Consider the following 21,554-nt stretch of genomic DNA (forward strand, 5'->3'; position numbering starts at 1 on the left):
GTGTAAAAAGCTTTTTCAAGTGTCTTTCATTTTTCTTCAATTAAGGGTTTAAGTTTAAAGTAAGCAGTCTTGATAAATTAATGGTATGTTATTTAGCAATCTTAGTTATACAACTCTTATTATTACTGTAATTTTATTGAACAAATGTGAATGTTGCAAAAGTATCTATTCAGCATAAGCGATGTTGCCAAGCTGATGTTTCTTTTGTAAGGTGAAGGTCAGTTAATAGGATCACTACGTTGCCAACAAACCCAGCCCTGCTATTTCTCAGGATTGAGGGACAAGTTCAGTTTCAAACACACATTAGCTTGCATTCAGACACTCTAAAAGACATATATATAGAGAGAGGTTTGAATAAGAAAAACATCCAAACAAAATATTGTGCAAAGATTCAGCTTTTATTCAGGCTAGTTATTCTGTCTTGTCAGCTCCACATTGGTAAAGATTATAAATATACTCTTGCTAAGAAAGACAAAATTGTCGTAGTGCTACCCAGTGGGTTACTGCTGAATTAATTTGGCAGGGAGAGAAGGGAGGAAGGGGCATAAAGAATTTTTTTTTTTTTTAACATGACGGTTTACAGATTGTTCCAGAACCAGGTGTGTTGTGAATTTAAAGGATAATAACCAGTTTGGAGTAACTCCCCATATGGACATTCCCATTTCAGAGTAAGTGACGGTTTTTATTCTGGGTTAGCTTATTTCCCTTGCAAAGTTTATCCTATTCAGAATAAGTGTTTCCCAGGAAGGGAGCTTTTTGACAAAAAGTATTTCAGTCAGTTTCACCACACAGATAGAAATTCACTTTATGTGACTATACAAAAAGTTAATTATGTACAACAGATTTTGATAAAATAGGAAAGAATAAATGCCAGCTTCCACATGCGCTAACACATTATTAGTATGGCTTGGAGCATGTGTGCCTCATTTGTCAGAATACCGTACCTGCCATCACAGGCAATCCCTGTAGCCATGTTCTAAGCCTTAAGACCACAACTAATCTTCAAAGGTGAAATACAAAGCAAAAAAAATTGTTTTTACACTTCATCACTTCTTTGTGATCTGAAATTACTATATCAGCAGCAGAGGAAAAAGTCTGTTTTATTCTTTAAGGAATATTTTTAGCATTTTTGAAGCACCAGTGCCTCGCAGCCCTTTTGTTGATGCAGTGTTGCAACAAGATCTTTGGAGATTTGTAAGATGCAGTGGTCCCCATTTTAATTTTAAATGGTCTGATATTTTATATGAACAATAAAAAAAAGAGCAATTGAAAGGAGGAAAAACTGCATTTCAGATTAGACTCTACAGCAACATTAGCGTTATGGTTACCCATGATGCTGCTGGAGTCTTTAGGAAACAAACATGCTTTCCTCCTATTGAAGTGGTCCAAGTTATGTCCATAATAGCATCTGTGAGAAGATGTGGTGGGAACAGGAATAGCTGCAGCTCAGATTGCAGCCTTAGCAAGATCTTGCCAGGGTCCTTCATCAGGCAGAGGAAATAGTTCCCTTGGACTTCCAATGCAGGAAACAAAGAGAAAAATGATGGATTGTTTCTGTAGAGCTAAGGAAATATTAACCACACCTTCTGTATAAAAAATATTGTCACAACAGCCACCTAACCTAACTCAGCTATTTTTAGTCTTTGAGGAAGAACTTTTACTGAAAAGAAAAACACTTAATATTTGGAAAATCTGAATATCAGACAGGGCTTACTTTGAAAATGAAATTTTACTATATTTATCAGAAATAAATATTGCATTCTTTATCATTTTCTCGTCTCAGTTCACTGTTAAGATAGTCCTTTAAGCACTGCCTATGAATAATTCTTTTAAGTAAAAAGATGCTTCTCAAAACTTTAAAAGCTGCTAACAAGTTTCTGTATAATGTGTCTTTTAAGCCATAACATACACTGGATGTTAAGTTTCACAAAGGACTGCAGACCTATGGCCTCTATCTGGCCCTTTCCATACATTTTGGGTGATTTAATGGCACGACTAACTAGAACACAAGCACCAAGGGAGAGAAAAGATCCTTGAGAGACCTTAACGGGGGGCAGGCTGACTCTGACTGCAAAACGGTCAATGGAAGCACATCATGGCTGTTGCTTAGCACATGTCCAAAGTTGCATTATTTTCAGAGTCGGTTTTATACTTTTAAAAGAGTTCTTGGTTTGTCATTCAGGTTTATGCCTCCGCAGTATCGAGATACACCCTTCTTGTTTTGTGACATTGACATTTTCATATATTGTTGCTCACCTTATGCCTGTGTGAACAATTGCTGCCTGGATGGGGTGACTAGACAATAACAGGGGAACATTCTTTAGTTTAAAACTCCTACTCAAGATATATATTCCTGAGCTTTCTAGTCCTGTCAGTTATAACTAAGCCATTAAGTTAATAATGTTGAATTCAGAAAAAGGTGCTACCCGAAACCTGTCAAGGTAATTATTCTTCTTTGTCCTCTGAGGTAGGAGTGCTCTGTGTCAAATAAACATTTTTTAAGTGTTCCACCATAACTTTTTCCTCATCTTCAAGATCTGCACCTTCTTTCATCTCCCACCTGAAAGAAAAAGAACTTTTTATTAATTTTTTAATGTGTTTTAAACCAGTCTTTAGAACAAGGGAGTCAATACAAAACTCATCACTATCAGTTCATTGCCCCCGCCAATGGTGGGGTACACCAAGTTGAGATTACTGAATCGTACAAAATACAGCCCCCAAAATCTTGCCCCACACAACTGGCATGTCTGTGAGGCAACAGATTGTCAAAACTACCACAAAATCTCATATTTATTGTGACAGTACTTTCTTTTTCTGTTTTATGTCACACATGTTGATAGAGGTGGAAGCCTTGTAAAACTAGCAGAGAAGAAGTGGAAGAGGTAACGAGCATTTTGGAAGGTAAGCACATGCTCTCAACACGCTGTAAAGTTGCAGTGAAAACTCAAACACTACGTGATGTCCAACCCAAATATTTAATGTGAATGGTCATCATTCTCTTGCAGTGACAATACTGTATTACAAAATACCACAAAACTGACTGGCTCTTTGTTCCTTTAACCATCAGGTACACCTATCACATTAAGAAATCAGATTCTTCCCTTTCTCCATGTGAATACTCAATTCTAGTTTAGGATGAAGTCCTAATATCATTAAAACTGAAAGACTGAAAAAGTAAAAGAATATGAAGAAGATTTTGCTTTTCTTTGGTAGTTAATTAAATATAAAACCTTAAGAGTCACACAGTATTCCCTTGCAGAAAATCAGGATAATAAATGCAGAAATAGTGCTGATACATAGTCAGCTAAACTTTGTGTTACTCTAATTATGCCTACATAATGCTCAGTAATGTGGCTCTATCTCTTTTACAAATTTTGTGGATATGTAAGAGTTTGAGATCCCTTTGATATTAATCTCTTTGTGTTCTAAGTAGATAATAAAGCGTAGGCTCCCAGTTCAGACCAGCTGAAGACAAAAGGTAAAGCATGAATACTGAATACAGAAATCATATTTTCAAGTATTAAATCCAGTAGATTATAAATGAGCCATAGGATGATCCTGTAAAGTAGGAGACATGTAGGGGAGCAGCAGAACAAGGACTGCGTTTAGGAAACTAATGTCAGGAGCAATACTTTAATCCTGTCCTCACACTTGTTAGCTCCTCATTCAGACTGCAAAAACCAGAAGCCATATACAAGTTTAGGCTGGTGATTAAATGAAATATAATACAGAATGGTGGGAAGAGATTATTGCATTCATCATATTTGCAAAAAGAGGACAATCGTTCAATCGTTATTGGCAATAGAGCATGGTGTGCACTTTTTGTAACTGTATTATTTGAAAGCTACTAAAACCAGAAAAAGAACAAGTGCTCTGTAGTACAATCTGATCGTTAAAATACAGTTAGGAAAAATATATTCAATGAACATGTATAAATTAGCATATATCCATCATACCTTTACCTTAAAAACCGAATATGACAACCCACATTACTGCCTGGAGTGAAGAAGTATCAGAACAAGCAAAGCATACTATGAATAAAATTATAAACATGTCCATGATCAAAGTTGTGCAATAATTAACTTCCTATGACTCCTCTCATATATGACTACTATCATACTTAGCCTTATCTGAATATTAACTTTAGGTACAATTAATTGCTATTACATCGGTCTGCTTCATTCTCTGGTTTATGATATGTTTGTAAAACCTGGCTATATGACCCCTCAGCACAGTTACTTTTGCGAGCATCCCACTTGAATGCTGTGAAACAGGGTGACTGGTTTCCCTTTTTCCTGTTGATAATGTACCAAGGAGCCCCTTCAAACCTAGGAAGAAGTTGTGCGAGCCTTAATTTGAATTTATGGTCCTCAGAGTAATTCTGAAACACCACTTTACCAGTCGAATTGATTCATTTTAATTAATTTGATTTGTTGCATATTTTTAAGTAGAGGAGGTGTTTGCTTAGAAGGACGACAACTGAAAATGCTAAATGGAATACATTCAAAACAGTTATTGCTGGAGGTATAACACAGAAATCTAGCAGTCTTGGCTAATGGAAGCTTAACAATAAATCAGCAGATTCCTTTTAAAGACAGTGACTTCATACTTGTCAGCACATTTCATTGAATCTTAAACGTTAGTGTTGGTAAAAATCTTCAATGTCATCCAGTTTGGACATTCTTTAGTGTTCACTTTATAACAAGTTATTACTAATACATTACATTATCATTTTATCAAAAAGTAGTCTATTTTTAAAGCATTTAAGCAGGTCCAATGAGGATAAGAATGTCTTCTATGCATTCGCTTAACAGTATCCATGAATTAAAGATCTATGAAATGAGCTTGACAAACACCTGGTCCCTCATCTAACTTAGAAATTTTTTCCAGCCTTATGCTTAAAGTCTGGGGACAATATTGTTTTTTAAAAGACCACCGGACAGTAAGCAAGAAGGCCACAATGTATCTTTGCTTTTCTAAATGGGATGAGAAATCAGCTGTTTGTGTTCAAGTGGAAAAAGAGTCAACATTTACTATTCAAAAATTTGTCCAAAATGGAACATGTTTTTACTAGCGTATCTAAAATGTGTGACAATTGTTTTGGCAATAGTAATTGGTACAAATCCAACTAGCCAGTTCAAGTAATATGAATGTGAATTAAATTACCATCTTGAATTACTTTCAAAATGCAAGCTTCATCAGTTGAACAGCCAACCTGCACACCTCTGTTGTTTCAAAGTATTAGTAACATAGCTCTCAGAGAAAATTTCCAAATACATAGGTGGCATATATTTTACTTTAGTCCGGCTATATCTTGGAAGATTAAATAAAATCAGCATTTCAAAAGGGTACTGGAATTATTTGAACCAATCCATCATATCACCATCTACATTTTGCTTAGAGTTCATATAACCATAACAAGATGAGTCCGAGTGCCCAGAAGCCCAAGTTTCAGTATATTCTTCCTATTTATAAGAAAGCATACATTTAGAATAAAATGCCATCACCTTTGTAATCTTTCGGGTAGCATTGCAAGTTGCAAATACTACTTGTGTACTTGCAGAATTAAACATTTGAAATATGTTTTCAGCATATGCTGAAATATCAAATAATGTAGATGACATATTTTGTGCACCTGAAGCAAATTGCCTAAAAACTTTTCTCTGTATGCTGTTCCTTTCTGTGTTGCGTGTGGCTAATCAAGGAGAAAAAAAAACTAGCAGTATATTTTTCAGATAGATACAGAAAAACACATCAGCACAGATAAATAGAGGAATCACTGAAGTTTTCTGCTGGTCAGCCTAGACCTTAGATCACGAGGTCAAAGAGGATAACCAGCACCGGGAGGGCTTCTGCTTCTCCTCACAAATACGAGGCAAGAGAGGAGGAAGCCTTGGCTCGCACGTCCACAAGCTAACAAAGTGCAAGGGGAGAAGTATTCAGTGTCCCAGGAAGACCCAGTGATTCCAGCTCAGGTTTCCTTAGCAATGTATCCATGTGCTATCCTTGCTTATAATTAGCATCAACACATCCATTTATATAAACGGGTATACAGGACAATGTTTTGGGATACTTCTGTCTCTCCACTATACTGAATTAGAAAAGGTAAAGAAACAGCAAATGTGTTTGCAAAGATGCAGAGAAAAATCTTCTTCTGTGCATCTGTTAGCAAGCACGCTGGACATCTTAGCAGGGCTGGATTTAATACATGGTGATACATTTGCTGCTTTGATTTTCTATTGCAATATTGCATATATTTTGTGAATTGTAGATATGTTACTATGAAGGCACTTTTTAAAAACCATAATGGGGACTATATATTACATTTAGGTGCTTGTTACAGATCAAAAGGAAGTATATGCAGCTGATACCAAAGCAGTAGTATATTAAATCAGAAATAAAACACATACAGTACTATGCATATAGGGATTACCAAAAGTGACGCAGATTTTACCTGTAGCAGATTGGCACATGTTAAGAAGTTTCATTAAGAAGTTACTTTAACAGATACTCTTTGATTAGTTACTAAGTTTGTTTATTACAGTTCATGAGTCATAACAAGTGTGTAAAGATTAGAGGGAAAAGTTATGTAAAAAATTACAAGCAAGCATAAACATGAACAAAATTGAAATAAAATGTAAGACTAGTTTCCAACTCAGATGTATTTTGAACTTTCAAAAATCTCCTTATTTGTATTATTTGAGAGACTAACCATGCCCTTTTCTAAAGTTTATACAAAACAATGTCTAAAAAGTGAACAGTTTACAGGAAGGGTCACCCTAATATAATTTTATAGTGGTATTTTATATATTGCTAATAGTCCTTATGTAGTATTTTGATACCTAGTGCATTTCTTAATGTCTTGAAAAATGTTACATCACACATAACTCTATGGAAGAAAAAAAAAAAAAGAAAAAGAAACCAATGACACAGTTGTTATTTCCTATGGGAAAGCTAGTATTTCAGGTCCTCTTGTAGGGAAGTGTTGCCAAATGATGAAACATTAACTGTACAGCTGTACATTGCTGAAAATATGCATTTCCGTATTGAATAATAGCTATACTTAATAGTTGCTATGTATCAAAAAATAGCAATGTATTTGATACTGAGCTAAGAAGATGACATAATTCACATCTAATCTAAATCAGACACAGACAGTGCCATTCAAACATCCTAACATGGGTAAATATTCAGACTTCAAGCACCGCAAGCTCTTAAGTTTATCTATTTTTAATGTGTTGAATTACCACTGGAAAGCTTTACAGACACACTATTTTCCAGAGGAATTTTGATAAAACCAGTGAGCACAAGTAGACAAGGCCTTTTTTTGCCAGGTATTATGTAAGAAGGCAAGAGTGGGAAAAGAACACAAAAAAGGTACTTAAACTTAACTTACATTCCCTTTTATCTTTATGTGATTTAAGAGTCATTTCATGTAATTTACATCAAAATATTTCCCACATACTCACCTTCAATTTCTTCAATAAACTGTTCTGCTGTAATTTTAAAACTACTGTCTAAATGCGTTTATTTATAAATAACACTATAAACTGAAGGAGGCAAAAGAAAGCAATAGTTTGTGCATAAACAACTAATTGATGCAATTTTGTGAAATTCAGATGAAATTCATCCCATTGTTTAATAGGTGCAGATTTTCTGCAAGGGACTGTCCTGGTTTCAGCTGGGATAGAGTTAATTTTCTTCCTCATGTCTGGTGTAGTGCTGTGTTTTGGGTTTAGGATGAGAATAATGTTGACAACACGCTGATGTTTTGGCTGTTGCTGAGCAGTGCTGACACTGGTCAAGGGCTTTTCAGCTTCCCCTGCTCTGCCAGGTGCACGAGAAGCTGGGAGGGGGCACAGCCAGGACAGCTGACCCACACTGCCCAAAGGGCTATTCCATACCATATGGCTCAGTATAGAAACCTGGGGAAAGCTGTCTGGGGGGCTGCTGCTCTGGGACGGGCTGGGCATCAGTCAGCAGGTGGTGAGCAATTGCATCATGCATCACTTGCTTTGTATATTCTATTCTTATTCTTATTCTTCTTACTACTACTACTACTACTACTACTACTACTATTTTATTTTATTTCAATTATTAAAGTGCCTTTATCTCAGCCCACGAGTTTTCTCGCTTTTACCCTTCCAATTCTCTCCCCCATCCCACCGAGGGGGAGTGAGCGAGCGGCTGGGGGGGCTCAGTCACCAGCTGAGGTCAAACCACGACAGGGACTTAACCCTAATATGCGGTAGCAGCTGTGGCATATTCTCTTACATTGTGTGCCTGCAGCTGTGGAGCCCTCCCAGGTCAGTTGGTCCTGGGGTCCCTTTCTGTTTAAAGAGTATTTTCCATGTACAAGGACTTCCTGTAGCCTTTTAAACTTGAGCAGACGTGAAATGATTAATTATATTTTCTCCAAAAGAGTCTTCATACTTGTCCTTGTGCTTGCTCCTTGTAGAATATAATTATGATAAATATTATGAGCGGCTTGATGAAGATGAGACTGACCATTTTTTTGCCAGCCGTTGACAGAGAAAGAGGAAAGTGGCAAAGCAGGCATGAAGCAGAGACAGGTGTTTTGGTGTTTTGTTTTTGCTTTTTGCAACTTCCACACTAGTTATAAGTCATCATCACACGTCCTATTCTCATACCTGTGCAGGTCCTTTACTGAATTCAAATACCTTTGGTTGAAACAACCATTATCCCTTTGTACCAGATTATACTGGCATATTTATACCTGAGATGGAAAATACGTGGAGTTTAGTATTTTTGTATAGTTCTTGAGATTTCTTATGATACATCAATACATTTAAATTTACATGTAAATGTTTAGTTTAATCCTAAATAAACATATACATTTAAATGTATTAGAATACTACCAATAAAGTTGGTAGTGTTCTCTATACTGAGCTGCAATGGGTAGAGAAATCATGCAGTTAAATAAAATATAATATCTTGCTACCAGCTCATGGAGCATTTTAATGAATTACCTTTTTGCTTCCTGAAGTTCACGAGAGACACAGCTGTGGATTAAGCTCTTGCAGGCAGTGAAACGATTGTTTTATCAATCTCTAGCATGTTATACTTCACCATGAGACAAGAAATCTCAGCAGCTGGTATCTTGTTTGCCATTTTTAAGTAATAGAAGAATATACATCTCTGTAAGTTTCACTTCATATTTCAGTTGTAAATACACTTTTTGTAACATGAGAAATCATAGACCATAAAATGCATTTTACATCAGTGTTAGACAGGCAACTAAATCCAATGTTTGTCCGTAATCTCAAGTCCTGAAAAATCTTTCAGTTTCTATGTGGGGCAATATTTTATTTTTCTAATGGTAGTACTAAATTAAAAGGGAAGTCTCTTGCGGTTTAATCAGATTGCATTTGGTTAAAATAATTTATTTAAGACTGTGACTTAACATTTTAACTCCTTAAATATTAACCGTTCAAAAAATATCTGCTTTATTTCAGTCATTTGTGTAGTAATCTTCTCAGATTTTTTAATCTCTCTTTAATCCATCTACTAAACACATACTCCCCTGAAGGACGTAAAAAAAGGCGGAGGGGGCAGGCAGCCATCAAACACAGAACAACTGCACTGTTGAACAAGACCCAGAGGAACAATGCGATGCATTAAGGGTTCTGGTAGTGATATTCACCCTGAAACCGCACCAACTGGGACAACATCTCTATGTCTACCTAATGTAAAACAGTTCTTGTCTTTCTTCATCCAAAATAAACAATATCCCCCTGTAGTGGAGAGTTATATTGCTTTCAGGACAATCTATGTGAAAATCAGTGTCCTTCATCATATTCAGAAATAAATCAAACCTGAAAATTTCAATACAATTTTGCCAAATTCCTCTCTCTTACGTATACACAAACAACATCAGAAATGCCCTCCCAGAGTTCTCCTAATCAATAAAATAAATTCATTTATTTGCTAGAAGATATGAAGGAAGACACCATGAAAACTATTATTTATGTTTTTAATGATCTATCTACCACAAGAATGGGAGCGAGGGAAAAAAATTAAAGGAAGACACAGCTATAAGGGATCAACAGAGTTATGCTCCTACTTCCAAAGAGCAAACCCAAAGAAGAGACAGTATTTCAATGTACTGAAGAAATCAGTACATGGGAAACATTTTAGAAAGTATGTCATGAGAAGAGAAGACAAGAGAATAGAGCTCTGACTCACAGGTTAACCTGTCCCAGCTATGAAGTTAAGACATAAGAAGGATATTTAAGAAGTTTTGAACTGAAATAGAAACTTCACAAGTGTTGGAATAAAATGATGAAAGACCCTTTTCCAGGGCAAGAACACAGCTACGAAGGATGTTGTCAAGGGCAGCGGAAGGCACACAGCAAAAAATTTCAGAAGCATTCCAGCTGCAAAAAGAAAGGAGAGGTAGTATTTACCCAGCCTCCCTGTTACTGGTGTTTGCTGTCCCACGTCTTTGAAAAACGGTGAATCAAGCCTCACAGACACCACGCCATGAGTTGCAGACAGCGGGAACATATTGCAACAGGATGAATTTTTCTCTTAGGTCTTTTTTTAATTTAACCTTTGTCGTTCATAATTCTAACGGAGTAGAAAATTGGAAAGATCTATATCCTCAACATTTCAGTTTGTTCTTTTAAAAAAATAATTAAGTTAAAATTCCTTTTTTCAGTGCATTCTTACGACTCTTTCTTAACTGTATAGCTTTAAATAATAGACATTTGAGAGAATGAGGCTCATACTGACCCAGCTTTGTTGAAGCTGTCACCATTATCTTATTCTGAAGATAGTCCAGCTTGTTAGGTTTCTGTGGCAGCAGGATGTCCCTCTAATTTTATTTTCAGTTTTCTGAGATTTCTTGTTTTATACACAACTTGTATACGGCTCCTCTAGGTCCAGCACCATTTGCATCACAATAATGTTGACATCATAGTTAGTGTGTCAGAAAATGGAAGGATGCTCTTAATAAAGGTTTGATAAGTGTTTCCAACTTGGGTGAGAAAACATATATATGTGCATGCATATATGTATATATAGGACACTTCTAATTCATTAATGACAATTAAAACAATACAGACTGATAGAGAAAAGGGAATGTACTAAACAATTAACAGAAGACTAATTATACACTTCTGAGAGCAGCAAGCTGTCAGCAGATGAACACAACTAGAGTGAAATGAAACCAGAAGTTTTGGGCACGTAGACATTTACTCCCAAGAGCAATTTGGGATTTTAGTTTGCATAAATCCTAAAGTAAGCAAGGGATACAAAAGACAGAAATCATAAATTTCTAACAGTTTTCTTCCACACTGATCTAATCCACTAATATTCCTCTTGGACTAAGGCATCTGAATTCCCATAAGGCTTCTTGTGTCCCAGACCTTGTCCTGCTGGCTTTCCACCACTTCACTGTCGGTCATGGAGTAGGTGTCTTCTTTAAGAGGGACTTGTTACGGCTTCTGAGTGGATTCTGGGGCGAATTACGTGCGGGAATGCATAAAGAATAAAAGGCCTATAGAAATATACATATCTCAGCAGGATCCCAGAATTATAATGCTTTTGAGAGATGAACTGAATGCTGGCACATTCCCTGAGTTGGCAGGTTTTAGGGAAGGTGCCTGCCACTCTCTCCTTTGCATTTTAATAAGTATGGGTTTTTATCCTAATTGGTGAAAAATTTTGGCTGAAAGATCGCGAATAACAGGGCAGATTTTAAATGACCTATTCATTGTCGAGTAATTTTACTTAAGGTGAGCCTTATACATTTAAATCCACTATGAAAGTATTTGGTTTCAATGTTTTATAAGTAAATAATGTAAGCTTTTATTCAAAATAATATTTCAATATGGATTTTTTTTCCCCACAAATTTATTTTTTTTAACCCAAACTGATATTTTCAGCTTTTCAGGTAACCAAGTACATGTAAAGTATTTTATGTTTAAAAGAAAGCATTTTGATTTTTTGCTGTTGCTTTTTAAATAAGTTAAACAAAAAACCCCCCATACTCTAATAATAATTTTTACAGCTTCAGTTTGCTGGACTTGTGCCTTACTCAGATTTGGACCAAAACACATTCTCTCTTAGTCTAACTGCTTAGAATCTGAAGCAAAGTTTATTCACAAAGGATAATTTCTTAGAATGACATTCACAGAAATAATTGTGCTAAGATCACATGTGCTTATTGCTTGCAGATTGTATCCTGTCCCCATTCTTTTATTTCTTCTTTAGACTACCCCAAAAACATCTACTGCATACATGAAGTTGCTTATCTGAGTCTCTGAATTAAGAACACTGTATGCTTGATTGTGCAAATGCATATAATATTTCAAATATATATGCATATAGCATATATATACTTATATAGATATACATATACTTATGCAAGTAACACAGTAATGATGCAGGCATTCAAGAGGGCAGATTTTATGGAAGAATGGGATCAGTAACACTATGTCCAAGCTAAGTGCTTGGAGGTGAATATTTAAAGGATTTCATATTTTCAATAATTTTAAATAACTTGGTAATCATCATATGAAATTAATGTAATTATTTTGAGCATTAATATAATTTTTCAAGAAAATCAAGAGGCCCAGAGTCACAAAAGAAAATATCTTATGATCACAGTGCTGGCAACATTTCCATTCAGTAAATGTAAGTTTTACCTGCATATGATTACATGGTAGATCTTAGAAACCAAAAATGCATCTACTAAAAATATCCTGCTCTTCAGATCATGCACTACTTGTTCCCTCTCTTCACCCCTCCCCTTTTTATTTCAATTTACAAAGGCTTTCCATAATGAATGTTGAAAACCCAATGTAAATACTTTAAAGGATTAAGCTTTCAAATGTGGTTACTGTGGCATATGTATGTTTAGTAAATACAAACACAAGATATATCTGCTGAGAAATTATATTTGATAATTTGACAGCTTTGTGGCTTAGGAATATAAAAAATTCATATTTTGTCAACAAGAAACTTCCTCCATTTGTTAAGGGGCTACTATGATAGCATAGAAAGATGAATATTTTGAAAACACAGATTATTATGGGAGTAATATAATCCCCTACTTTTCTTAATGCATTGAATTTAAAAAAAATGTATTCATTTTCTTTCTTTTAGAAGAATTCCACTCAGTTCATAACTTGCAGGAAAAAAGTGCAATCTAAGCAGAACATTTAGGGGAGCCAGGAAGCTGACTTTGATTGGTACCAAAAGGTTTTATTCAAATTTGAGCAAATGATGGGCTGCTGAAAAATCTTATGTCCTTTCATGTTCATACCAAAGAAAAAACCACTCCTGCCTGGCCTGTGGCCAGAATCCCCCAGTCTCCCATGAGGACCAGGCATGCCCCGTCCTGGGGTGCCTAAGGTTGGTGTTCATCTAGGGCAGGGCCACCCGGAGCAGGTTGCTCAGGGCCACGTCCCTTTGCAGTATCTCCAAGGACGGAGACTCTTGTTACTTCCTTGGGCAACCTGGTCCAGAGTTTGACCACCCTTGGAGTAAAAAGAGGTTTTTTCTTACGTTTAGCCAGAATTTCCTGCATTCCTGTTGCACCCACTGCCTCTGGTCCTGCCGCTGGCCAACACTGAGAAGGGACCATCATCTTTACTCCCTCCATCAGGTGTCCATACCCATGGATAAGGTCCCCCTGAGCCTCCTCTTCTCCAGGCTGAGCAGTCCCAGCTCTCTCAGCCTCTCCTCGTTTCATCGTATTTCACCGTACCATGTGGAGCTACCCCAGATGGCACACAAACACCATGTCTCCTTCACAGCTATAGAAATCCTAGCAGGCAGCCTTACCAAAGGAAACATTAGCCCCGTCATTAGCGCTGTCCCATATGGCATAGTTGTCCCTCCTCGTGCACACTGCAGCTGCATCTAGCTCTGACTACTACGCGTTCGTGTAACTAAAGATGGTATCGTAGGATATTTCTACGTGGCATGACAGAGTGTTGTAGATAAATGCCAGCGACAGCACTGAGCGAGCTGCTCCCCGGTCTGCAAGCGGCACAGTTACGTTCGCGTGGTGCTGGCTCAAGAGAAGGAGGCCATACCTGCACTGGTGAGGGCAGGCTTTACATTGCTCAGATGACCTTAATTTTGGCATTTTACACATTCTAAACTTGCACAATTTTACACGAACTAAAGCTTGCAATTTGAATAATCTTTGAAGACAGTACATTTATACACTATCTTAAAAGTAGAGGGTGCCTTATGGAAAACGCTGACAACAATCCAATACAGAATATCACAAGATGGTACACAAGCAAAACTGCATTACAGGGAATATAATCCCATACCATAGAGAAGTAAAATAATTATCTTTTGTTGGTGTTAAAAGGACACCTAGATGTTTCAATACAATCCAGCTGCCACCCGAATGTACCTATTTCACTCCCGGCAGGTATATTTCCTGGCATGACTCTGTGCTTTTCCGTAGGGCTCCCTGGGAAGGTGTAGTTGGCGAGGGAAGTGTCCCAGGCTCGTGGAGGGGGAGACGGGGTTCCCTGGGTGTCCTGGCCTCCTGCGCAACTCACAGCTGTGGTAGGGGAAAATTCCCTTGTTCAGACAGCGGCGGTCACGGTTCTTCTGCCATGTGAAGAACCGTGTTTCGTTCCTACTAGTGAACGAAAAGTCCCTTAACGTCCCAAGGCTTTGGGTGAGCCCGTAGGAGCAACGTCTAACCACGTCATGGGAGTCACTTGTACCCTGGGAAAAGGAAGGACTTTGCCTTTACATTACTGTCGTGGTTTAGCCCCAGCCGGCAACTGAGCACCACGCAGCCGCTCGCTCACTCCCCCTCGGTGGGATGGGGGAGAGAATCGGAAGAGCAAAAGTAAGAAAACTCGAGGGTTGAGATAAAAACAGTTTAATAGGGAAAGCAAAAGCCGCGCACGCAAGCAAAGCAAGGCAAGGAATTAATTCACTACTTCCCATGGTCAGGCAGGTGTTCAGCCATCTCCAGGAAAGCAGGGCTCCATCACGCCTAACGGTGACTTGGGAAGACAAACGCCATCACTCCAAATGTCCCCCCTTCCTTCTTCTTCCCCAGCTTTATATACTGAGCATGACGTCATGTGGTATGGAATAGCCCTTTGGTCAGTTTGGATCAACTGTCCTGGCTGTGTCCCCTCCCAGCTTCTTCTGCACCTGGCAGAGCACGGGAAGCTGAAAAGTCCTTGACTAGTACAGCAGCAACTAAAACATCTCTGTGTTATCAACACTATCTTCAGCACAAATCCAAAACATAGCCCCATACCAGCCGCTACGAAGAAAATTAACTCTGTCTCAGCTGAAACCAGGACAATTACTTTATCCATGAAAACTGGTCCCTGTGTAGAAAAATCAAAGTGATTGTAACTTTTGTAATAGCTGAAATACTGAAGTAAACCGGTCAAAATCAGACACCTGTACTGCACATCGGTCTTCATTTCCCTGTCCGACACTCGCAGGGTAAATGTGGTCCCTCCAATAAAGAACAGCACGTGAGTAGTGCCTGTATGTCTTTTCCTATAGAAAATAGATGTCTAGTGTAATAAAATCTGCAATCTTTTTTTTTTGGCTCTAAAGTACATTTTTGAAAGGCAACTGTATGGAAACTGCGCACTAAACGGCATGACCATTAATGGCTAATACTGAGTCAGGATGAATTCTTTAATGGTAGAGATTGGGAAAGAATATGCCAAAAATAAAACAAAATAAAAGACGGAAAGGCCAGGATAAATTGGCTGGTTTCCATTGTTAGATACAAAAAAATTGAATTCAACAAGCCTGGAAGCCTAGCAGCTGCTTCTTATTTTATTTTCAAAACTTCGTAACTGGTTGTATAACCCTGTCTCACTCTCCCTGAGGATTACCAGGGCCAGACTGAAAATGCAACAACCAATTGATGCAGAGATACCATCTCAAAGAAGAATAAAATAATCTGTAGATAAAAATCTACATAGCCTAACAAATCAATTTCAGACTAGCAAACAGGTGAATAAAAAAATACAGAGGAGGAGATGAAGATACATAAACAGGATCTCTGTCCACAGTGTGCTTCATTGTTAGTCATTCAGGTCTTTCACTGCTGTATTGCAACCCTTTACAGAAAGGGTCACGCTAAATAAATACATAAATAAATAAATAAAGTATTTGTTTATGTTTGGGACTGAAAAACTAGTCATTTTCCCCAGTTCATTCCATGCAAGATAATATTGCCTGTATCAGTGTAACTAATATTTACATCCAGAAATGAGAAGGCCACAAATGCTAAGAAGAGAAAGGCAAGTGAAAAGAGGACTGAAAATATTGGAAATCAGTCATGCAGACCAACGTCTTGCAACCAAGGTAAGGGAGAGGGTCAGAAGAAATTCCCCAATAGCTCCTGAATAAATTGGCAAAGAGCTTTGCTTTCTCTGCTTAGCTCAGGTCCACTCCTTAAACTGTTTCTAACTGGAAAAAGATGAATAAACAAAGGCAAATTTCGTCTGGTTTTGACCCATTACAAACACTGGTGACTACAGAACACCGTGCTGAGCTCTGGTATGTAAAACTGATCTTGAGGAAAGCATCTACAAAAAGTTAACTTCATAAAGCTGTGTATTAAATACATTTTAAAATTGTGTTGATTAATTAATTTACTTAGCGTGCATACACATGGAAATCTTTTAACTGTAAATAGTGTTTACTGTATTTCACGTTACATATTTAGAATAGTTGCTAAATAGGGGATTGATTAAACAGAAATACTACATGATGAAATGTCTTAATATACCTCATATTTACTGTGGCTTTTTTCCACTTCTCCATTCTTTGGAAAATTAAATACTACTGTGCAAATATTGTTTTAAAGATTATGAGGCTCTAGTTTTCAAATTCATCCAGTAGAATAATTTAAATTATAATATTGGCTTTAGTAATGTGAGCAGTGATTGAGGAATCTTCCTCTGCTTAATATAAATACTAAAGGAATTGGCCTATTACATTATTTTTCATGAATCTGTTACTGTTGCAATAGCCAAAACCCTGTGGTACAAAAAGAAAAATACAAATATGACTATATCATCATAAAACTTAAATGATCTGAGCACAATATATCTAATATCAATTTTGTATGTCTTCCAGTGAAGATTTAATTAATTGCCTAACAGGCTAGTGGGAATAACATTTGGCAAGTTACTTGCCAAACTTTCGGCTGACGTTTTGTATGGTACATAAGGTAAGGATGGCATTATTCAACAGATAAAGCAAAAAGGCACTTGTACAGCTTGTTGTGCAAGATACATATGATGTCAGGAGTGGAAGTCACAAAGCAGGGAGGAGATGGATGAAGAAAAAGACATGTAAGGAAACAGTAACACCATGCAAATACTTGGTTGAGATGTGTAGATTCAATCAAACAGCACAGGTTTGTTGTTGCTGTCATCTAAATGATATTTATTCCCACTGGTTGTTGGAAGTGGGAACTTGCTTGGGATTACGTGCATATATCTGCAACCAGGAAACTCATGAAGACATATGTTCACAACTTTTACTGACGCAGAAAACATCAATTTGGTAACACTTTTTATGGATGTATACCCGCTTTTACATCACTTTCAAAAGGAAGACACATTTCAAAGCTAGAAATCAAGAAGATACCTTCAGCCAGTTTAACAGGTTGGCCTTTGCCAGCCAGGACCAAGGCTCACGTCCCAACTCTGCCGCCTTGGTCAGGGACGTGGGGAGAACGAGGGAAGATGTGCAGCACTCTATCGGGCTGCAATACAGTGATTCAGCGAGGATTTTATTAATTTCTTAACACAGGAGAAAGAAAGTGTCACTGTGGGACCGTCTGTATCTTTCTAATTCACATGACTCACAGGAGACGTGCCAGAGTGACAGAGGAAGGGTCTCCCATGTACCGGTGAAATCCCCACCCGCCAGGCTCCTGTCTTTGTGCCTCTGCATGATGAACTTTAAAAGGTTTGGATTTCATCTTGATGCGGGATGGGAACATTTTCTAAATCTCAGAAATCTTCTCATGACAGGAATATAATTTCCTCTCCTTTATCCGCCAAGTATATCGAAATGAAGCTGATAAAATCTATATATCATCCAGATATCACATATGAAGACTTGGAAGATGCCCAAAAAAGCAGATACAGGTGGAGACTACAGTCACTGGCAAAATGCCTATCAATTAATACCATTTTCAGCATTTGAAACAGGAATCCGTAGCCTATTAATTTCTCTGCAGCTGCTTACACATTTCAGAGAACATGACGTTAAGCAACAGCATTTGATCAACCCTGATTAGGGTAGACCTGAGGTAGCAAAGAGTTAAAAAATGTAATAATTCATTGCCATATTTGAACTCCTGGTAATGCACTTTTTATTTTTAAAAATAAGAAATCAGCACAAAGTTCAGTGCTTTCAGAAAAAGAATAATTCCTGCATAAAGAGCTGCCAAAGAAATAAAGAAATGATGGATATTACAATAAATGAGACCATGAAGCCAAAGTTAGTGCAATGTTTCTCTCTTTTTTGAAATTCTAATCCTCTCTATATTTCTGCTCAAGGCAAACAGCATTCTTACTACATATTTGTAGAGCATCATGTGAACTTTATTCTAGGATAAAATATTAAAATAATAAATTGTTGAAAATGTATTGAAATGGTTTTAATTATTCAGTATTTTTAATAAGAATGATAGATTTAGAAATTACAAAGAGCCTTAGGATCATAAAACCTACAGTGTCTGCTGCAGCTGGCACTTGCAATGTCTATTTCAACCTAAGCAGCAGTTTTTCCGTTTCTGAAGTATCTGAACCAGCCACAGATATGGCTGAAACCATGAAGACAGAAGTGGGCACCGTGTAGAAGTATGCTTTTTCTGTCTACTTACAACATTTTTTAGTGTCTGCTTACAACATTTTTTAGTGATTGAGTCACTTCGGAGGAAGAGATGAAGTGCTTGTAATGGCTACATTAAGATTTTTATGAGCACAAGAACCTTTGAGAGGTCAAGCACAAAATGACTACAGGCCTGGCTTGTTTTTATCCTACGCTCATACAAACGGTAGTTAAATAAACACCACACCTACATCTTCTACCTTACGTAGTCACTCACCACCAATCTTTTAACATCCCTATTGTGCTTCTCAGATGCAGAGTCAAAAAGACTCTGACCTCTCTCTTATAAAAGATGAATAATAAGAACAAAGGGTATTTGTGTAGAACTTCATTCTCTGCCTGGAAATTTCTTTTCACGGTAAAGCTGCACACCCTAAAATCCACACAGAAAATTTATTAGAAGACCAGGAGATACAGGTATCAGGGAAGAGATTAAAACTGGGCAAGCATCTGTAGAAAATAATACGATGGAGTCTGTGTAAAATGCCTTTAAATAGTTTCATAAAATTGACATCATGCCAAAATGGAAGAGGAAAGGTTTACGTCTATTGCATGGTATAAGTCTTGCCCATGTTTATGCCAACCACAGATAAGCTCCTCTCCTCCTCAAATCCACGACTATTGCTGTAAATTCCGTGACTTGGACTGGTAGCTGTGAGAAGCGAAAATGGAAGCAACAGCATCAGTGACACTGCAAAAGGGGAGAAAGGAGAAGGCAGAAACGTGGACACAGACACACTTAAGCAGCTCCCTTCTTCTCGGTAAAGCTGCTAGATGTGCAAGCAGAGCTATCCTGAAAAATTTATAAACTAGGAATATTTACACTTGCAGACAAACAAGGTGCAACTACTCCCTGCACAATGCAGACCACCGGTGAAGGATGAAGGCATGTCCTTGTGGAATCTATTCAACAGACAGACCTCCCAAGACTGGGCTGTTACGGGGATAAGTGCTTAAATAAGTAATTTAAATATTTTAAAAGTTGGACACTGGCTTAAAGGTCAGCATAATATCTGAAGATAAAGTAAAGGGTTAATAAATAAAAGAATCACAAACAGGTAACCTTAGAACAGAGATGTAGAAGAGTATTTGTCTTGGAGGAATATATTAAATAGATGGAAAGATAAGTACATGGAAAAAGTAAATTATGCAATTATTTCAAGGATGAAAATATTTCTAAGACTGAAAGCATTTTACAATATCATGGAACTAGCTGAAATCACAAAAAAAGAAGGCATGAGGATAAAAAGAACAAGACCTATGTACATAGAAAGTGGAATGAAACAAAAACATAAGAAGAGTAAAGGCATTCCCAGAAAAGTTTAAGAAGGTGCTAATACTGTTTAAAAGCTTGTTTTCACAAAAAATATTTTGTTAAAACATATGAAAGAAAATAAAGGAAGGAATTACCAGATTCTGATATTCTAATCTTATATATGTTGATGGAAGCTTTATATCAGTGATATAAATCAGCACAGATTTATTTGTTTAAGCCAGGAACAAATTATGTGATGGTTGTGGACTAGTATTCTCAATATCCAAAAATGGTATTGCAGATCATAAAGCTGTTAAGCATATAAAAATCAGTGTTTGCCAGACAGACATACCAACTGTGGAAATGACAGGTCATAGACTACAATTTGATTTAAACTCGTAACAATTTTTCACAAAAAGAATACTATTTCAAGCATATTATTTTAAGTCCAAGACAGCCACAATTAAATGGGCTCATGGAAAAATGGTATTAAAAATTGTAAGTGTTCTTCAACATAAAAAAAAAAGAAAAAGCTGTAGTAACACATCCAGAACTATATTTGGTACTACTAAATTACACAGCAGTGCATGGCAAAATAGAATTAGCACCTGCTGGAAAGTTGCGTGGAAATCTGAGAACCAGACTACTTGACTATGTAATAAATTATGTTAAAAATAAAAAGTTTAAATACTTATAAGAAAAGTCCAATAGACATATACTATGACAAAAATTAAGAGATCTTAAGCCTTCCCATATGACAGTACAGATATGAGCTACGAAGATGACCGTATATATATATCTACTCGCAAAGCACGTGTGCAACTGAAGTTTCTCCTTACACTTAAAAGATGGACACTGAATGAACAACAGTCAGTTAATAGAACAGGATACATTTTCATAGGCTTTCGCAAAAGGAGGAGGAAAATTTCTGAACCTGGCATTGCTGACACAAAACAGAGTTTGTATGAGCTGCTGGCTAATGCTGCAAGATGGAAGCCCACACGCAGATCCACATGAGGCTAGGAACTGTGAGCTCAGTCTGCTGGATGTGGGCAGATATTTCAAGCAAGTATCATTACATGTTTACCCTTCTTTTATAGTCTTTTCTGGGTAAGACATTAAAGCTTTGTGCTGATCAGGCGTGGCTACCTCATGGCCAGTGATCTGCAAGCCAAAGGAGATCAAATCAGGGAATGGGAATTGTTTATGCATGTTACATTATAGTCAAGTATTTTTTCCCTGAAGTACTTGTTCAGTAAGTAAATATAAAGATCTGGGGACTGTGGGGAAATGCAACCCTCCTGGAGCACTCCAGCAGAAGAGATTTGACTGATGTGCAGAGAGGTATTGCAGTCCTGAGAAACAATATGTAAAATTCTTGTTCGCTGCTTTCTTTCAGCTGGTTGTA

General features: G+C 37.2%; 1 protein-coding gene across 9 annotated transcripts in view; it reads right to left on the minus strand.

Moving 5' to 3' along the window:
- Positions 1-390: 390 nt before the first annotated feature.
- Positions 391-21,554, minus strand: part of KIAA0825 (KIAA0825 ortholog) — a 252,673-nt gene continuing 231,509 nt past the window's right edge. For all 9 annotated transcript variants that reach the window (XM_075526449.1, XM_075526455.1, XM_075526453.1 and 6 more), the window contains one exon: positions 391-2,560. In XM_075526449.1, the coding sequence (XP_075382564.1) occupies positions 2,446-2,560 (115 nt within the window). In that variant the 3' untranslated portion in view covers positions 391-2,445. The remainder of the gene's footprint in view (positions 2,561-21,554) is intronic.

This window comes from Mycteria americana, chromosome Z, assembly GCF_035582795.1.
Source record: "Mycteria americana isolate JAX WOST 10 ecotype Jacksonville Zoo and Gardens chromosome Z, USCA_MyAme_1.0, whole genome shotgun sequence".
In the NCBI taxonomy this organism is placed as follows: domain Eukaryota; kingdom Metazoa; phylum Chordata; class Aves; order Ciconiiformes; family Ciconiidae; genus Mycteria; species Mycteria americana.